This window comes from Oenanthe melanoleuca, chromosome Z, assembly GCF_029582105.1.
Source record: "Oenanthe melanoleuca isolate GR-GAL-2019-014 chromosome Z, OMel1.0, whole genome shotgun sequence".
In the NCBI taxonomy this organism is placed as follows: domain Eukaryota; kingdom Metazoa; phylum Chordata; class Aves; order Passeriformes; family Muscicapidae; genus Oenanthe; species Oenanthe melanoleuca.
In genome coordinates this window covers 24,982,761-24,987,329 of record NC_079362.1, presented here as the reverse complement: position 1 = coordinate 24,987,329, position 4,569 = coordinate 24,982,761, and the positions used below count along the sequence as shown (strand labels likewise).

General features: G+C 45.6%; 1 protein-coding gene across 1 annotated transcript; it reads right to left on the bottom strand.

The window, feature by feature from the left end:
• Positions 1–3,036: 3,036 nt before the first annotated feature.
• On the bottom strand, positions 3,037–4,266 carry TUSC1 (tumor suppressor candidate 1). Its single transcript, XM_056513476.1, has one exon. It carries the CDS (start codon positions 4,264–4,266, stop codon positions 3,703–3,705), a length of 564 nt encoding a protein of 187 aa, XP_056369451.1. The 3' UTR covers positions 3,037–3,702.
• Between the last annotated feature and the right edge of the window lie 303 nt (positions 4,267–4,569).

The following is a 4,569-nucleotide window of genomic DNA, read 5'->3' as shown; positions in this document are numbered from 1 at the left end:
CTTTTTAATCAGATGCTGCTGTTATTCTCTGATAGAGAGGTTTGTTTTTTGTTTTTTTTGTGGGGGGGGGGGAGTGATGTGGCAGTAAACGCAATTTGGATATTTTACAGAACAATGTTTTAAGGGCAGCTACACCTAAACTTCCCACTATTATAATGCAGATACAAGTTATCACTGAAAAATATACAGGAAAGATCTTATTGATTTGTGAACACTAAAAATCCAGCAGTAAACCACTATTTTAAATCACTTGCAACTTTGGAACAGAGGCTTTCATCATGCAAATCTCTTTACTAAGCTGAACAAACACAAAAGGGGATACTGAACATAGTGAGATAGATGGCAAGGGAAGAGTAACAGATTATTGCCTTGGTAAAAAAGTAGCCAAATTAAACTATTCTGAATGGTGTTAGTTTATCATACAAAGACATTTAATTTAATTCATTATTCTCTGTGGTCAGATACAGCACTGCAAGACCTTAGCACATTCAAGGAGATGAGCACAGTGGGCAAAGAACTCCTTCAGAGTGCAATATTTAATGAAACATAAATTAGGTCTCAAAGGAGCAACAGAATGTATACAAAATATGGCACTGACACTGAGCCATTCTGTACACATGCATGTTTTGAAGTAATTGTAATCAAATTCACACATGGCCCCAGAAGATTTAAATGCATTTTTAATACAGCTTTGATACACATAACTTTTTTTAAAATTCACATTTCATTATAACTTCTTAACATGATGCACAGGACAAAAGGGTAAGGAAAAGTCTACAGCTAAGGCTGAACACTTCCTAAAGGAATGAAAGAAAATTGTTAGCAATAAAGTGAAAGGCTACAAGACTTTTGCTTCTGCTTGCCTCTCTGAATTTATATACATCAAAAAAGTTATGAGAACATGTATTAATATTTTAAACACTGCAAAGTATTGGAAAGACATTATTGCCTAATACATATTTTATATGTTCTAATGTTTCTACGTATTTATGTGGGGAAAGAAACAAACACTACATCCAAATCTAACCAATCAAAATACCCAAACCCCAAATCCAAACCTGAATTCAACCCATTCTCTAAAAAAACCAAACTCGCATGTATAAAAATCACTCCCATAAAAACTCTAATTCAGTGTAAAACAAAACAGAAGTTAATTATAAGCAAAACATTTTAAACAGGAAGAATCTACCTGTATTCATAAATTTGTTGTTAGTAAAATAAAAATAAAAAAATTTACTTCCATTTTTTCAGGTAACTATGAAATGAGATAGGTACCTAAAACCGAGAATCAAAACCATGAAAAAACCCATGATTTTGAAATTCTAAGTTTTGAAAAGTATTAGAATACAACTGAAATGATTGTGAAGCAAAGAAATTATAAAACAAAAGGACAACAAAATGGCATAGTTCTGGATTCTGGTTTTTTGGTGTACTGTACCAATTTTGGTCTGTAATGCACTCTCTTCCAAATCCAGTGAAACCACACTCAGGCCAGAGGAAGACTCAACACAGCAAGACACTGAAACCTGGAGACACTACCACAACAACTAAACAAAAACAAAACGAACAAAAAACCCCCCAAAAAAACAAAACAAACAAACAAACAAACAAACAAAGACAAATACCTATCCTAGTCCAGGAGGTGATAAAGAGAATTAAAGGCAAAATTTGGCAGTAAGAAGTGAGATATGGATTTTCAAGATTTAACTGTGTATTAGACACAAAGCAGAAAATAAAACAGATCTTAACCAAAAGTAGAGTAAGGTAAAAGCTCTTCATTCAACTGTAGTATCATCTCTCCCAGCACTTCAGATGTATAGATGCTGTAGTATGCCTGCAAGCCATAATGTGGGGGACACTGTAAGGAAATATTACATTTTGCACCATCTCTAAGGCACTAAAGGCCTTTCTTGAATGTGGATTTTGTTCTCAAAACCAAACTCACAATAACCAGATCAGGCAATTGGTTAGATGAAATTTTTGCAGCTTGACTGAATCAAGGGACTATTTACTGCAGTCCACAAGGAAGCAGCAATTTGAGGAAATACTCTAAATCTTTTCTCTGGCTTTTTATATTAATTTGAATCTTACTGAAATACTTCTCCTCCTCTGTAATCTGCAGTTTTGTTTCATAATTTATCTGTCAAGATATACATAAAAATATATGTATATATATATATATCTCCTTTATACAAGCTTCCAGAGAACTTAGTATTCTTGCAAAAAAAGTCCATTTAATGCAAGTGTCACAGAAGTTTAGTTAAAAAGAATTACATATCCTATTAGGAAAATTCAGGATCTCTCCCCTTTTGTATGTACCAACACCTGCAACTTTTGAAAGGGACCCTGACATAGTTACACATTTTGATAGATTCTTTTCATTGTTTGGGTATTCATACTTTACTGCAAACTGCTATTAAAGCAAGACAATCCTGATGGCCTTGTAGATACTGCAGTTCTCGAGCATTTAGCAAGTACTTTTGCAAATACTTAAGTTTATAAAACAAACACCATAACCAGACATTGGCACCCACACTTTTTCATTAAGGAGATATTGACTGCACTGTGACAAGTTGTTTCTCCATTTTGAGAATGCACTTGAAACTGCAGATACACACACTTAACCAGCACCCAGCACTACCGGCTTTAATGATTAGAGGGTTATGTTGACATTTATATGGTGAAATGGTTCACTTCAGTAGTCATATTCTCAAAGACACCTATAAAAAATGGAATTTCATCCTTTCATATTAGTTTCAACTTCGACTGAAACAGAATTTGAAGTTTTAAGAAAACAATTTCAAACCTGAAGGAATAAGCCAGCTTTTAAATGACATAAAAAATAGGGAAATCTCTGCCTCAGTTTCTTAAAAAGAAAATTTAAACCAGCAAATTTTCTAGCAAATTTTTCTAGGTACAGTAATAATAAAGCCCAATTATTTGGGCTTTGAGAAGGCATAGTGCAATGTCCTGTGGGGTACCTCACCTACAATTTCAAAAACAGCCCCTGTTGAAGATTCACACTTTACACAACCATTTGATGTATAAGTTTATTTATTAGCTGCAGTTTTGTGTGAAAATGTAAAATTAAAATCAGTATTCACGTGAGGGTGAATGAAGGCAATCTTTAAAAATACAGAGTGTTCTGCAGGAAGTGTCCAAGGCAATTCATAGTTCAAATTATCATCAAATTTTACTGGAGCACGGACAAAAGCATTCAAGCTTCCTCCACTCCTCTTCCTAACATACACCAACTACAAAGAACTGTCTCCGTGGCTCTTGAAGCCTACACGATGGACACTAACTCAAGAGAGAAAAGGTGATCGATCCACAGCTCCAGAGGAACCACAGTTCAATGCTGGGGGATGACAGGAGACACAAGTGTCCTGTTCGTCGCGGCTCTTTTCTTCACAACAGCCGCTTTGAGAGATTCCTCTCGTGTGCCAAGCCTCAGCTTCTCACATGAACCTGGCTGCCCTTGATCACCGTCAGTGCCTCCTGGGTATACATCTGGGAAAAGGATTAAAAAGCCTGAACTCCTCCCCCCCACTTTCGTGGAAGGGCCCGTTCCGACCGGGGGAGCGGAGGAGCGGCCCCGCGCTGCACGGGGGTCAGAGCCGGGAGCAGAGAGGGGAGGCGCCAGGGGAGAGCGGCGGGGAGAGCCCGCAGCACGGCCGGCACCGCCCCTTCCACCGGGGCCGCCTACACGGCCGGCACCAGGCTCTTCTTGTCCAACGGCTGCTCGTCCTCGTCCAGCAGCAGCTCGTCCAGCTCCCCGTCCTCGGCTCCCGCGGCCTCGGGCCCGCCGGCGGCCCGGCAGCGCCGCAGGTGCCGCAAGGCCCGGCGGTGCTTCTCCTGCAGCTGCCCCAGCTGGGCGCGCAGGGCCTCCGCCTCCTCACCCGGCTCGGCGGGGGGCTTGTCGGGGCCGGGCCCCAGCAGGGCCTGCCGGAAGAGGCAGCGATTCTCGCGGCGCAGGCGGCGGTTCTCCAGCCGCAGCCGCGCGTTCTCCTGGCGCAGCCGCGCGTTGTGCCACTCGCGCTCCTCCCGCTGCCGCAGCGCCTCGCTGTGGCTGGCCGCCAAGTCCGCGTACCGCTCCGCCAGCTGCTGCGGCGACCCCCGCGACTCGCCCCGCCAGCCCTGCCGCCCGCCGCCCGCCTGGGCCGGCTCCGCGGCCCCGCCGCGCCCGGCGGCGGCACCGAGCACCGCCCGCCCCCCCGGCACCGCGCCGCTGCCCCAGCGCCCGCCCACCGCGCGCATGCGCCTCATCCGTGCCGCGCCCGCCGCCGCCGCCCGCCCGCAGCCTCCGCGAGCCGAGCGAGGGCTCCCGGTCGATGCGATTGGGGCGGGGCCTGGGCCCGCGGGGGCGGGGCCGGCGGGGCGGCCCCCGCGTGCCGCGGCCGTGAGCGCGGGCGGCCGGCAGGGGGCGGCAGGGGCGCTGCGCTCTGCGCGGGCCGGCCTGGAGGGGCCCTCGGAGCCCGCCCGGGACCCGGCCTGGAGCGGCCCTTAGAGCCCGCCCGGGGCCCTCAGAGCTCGCCCGGGACCCGGCGCGGAGGGGCCCTTAGAGCCCGC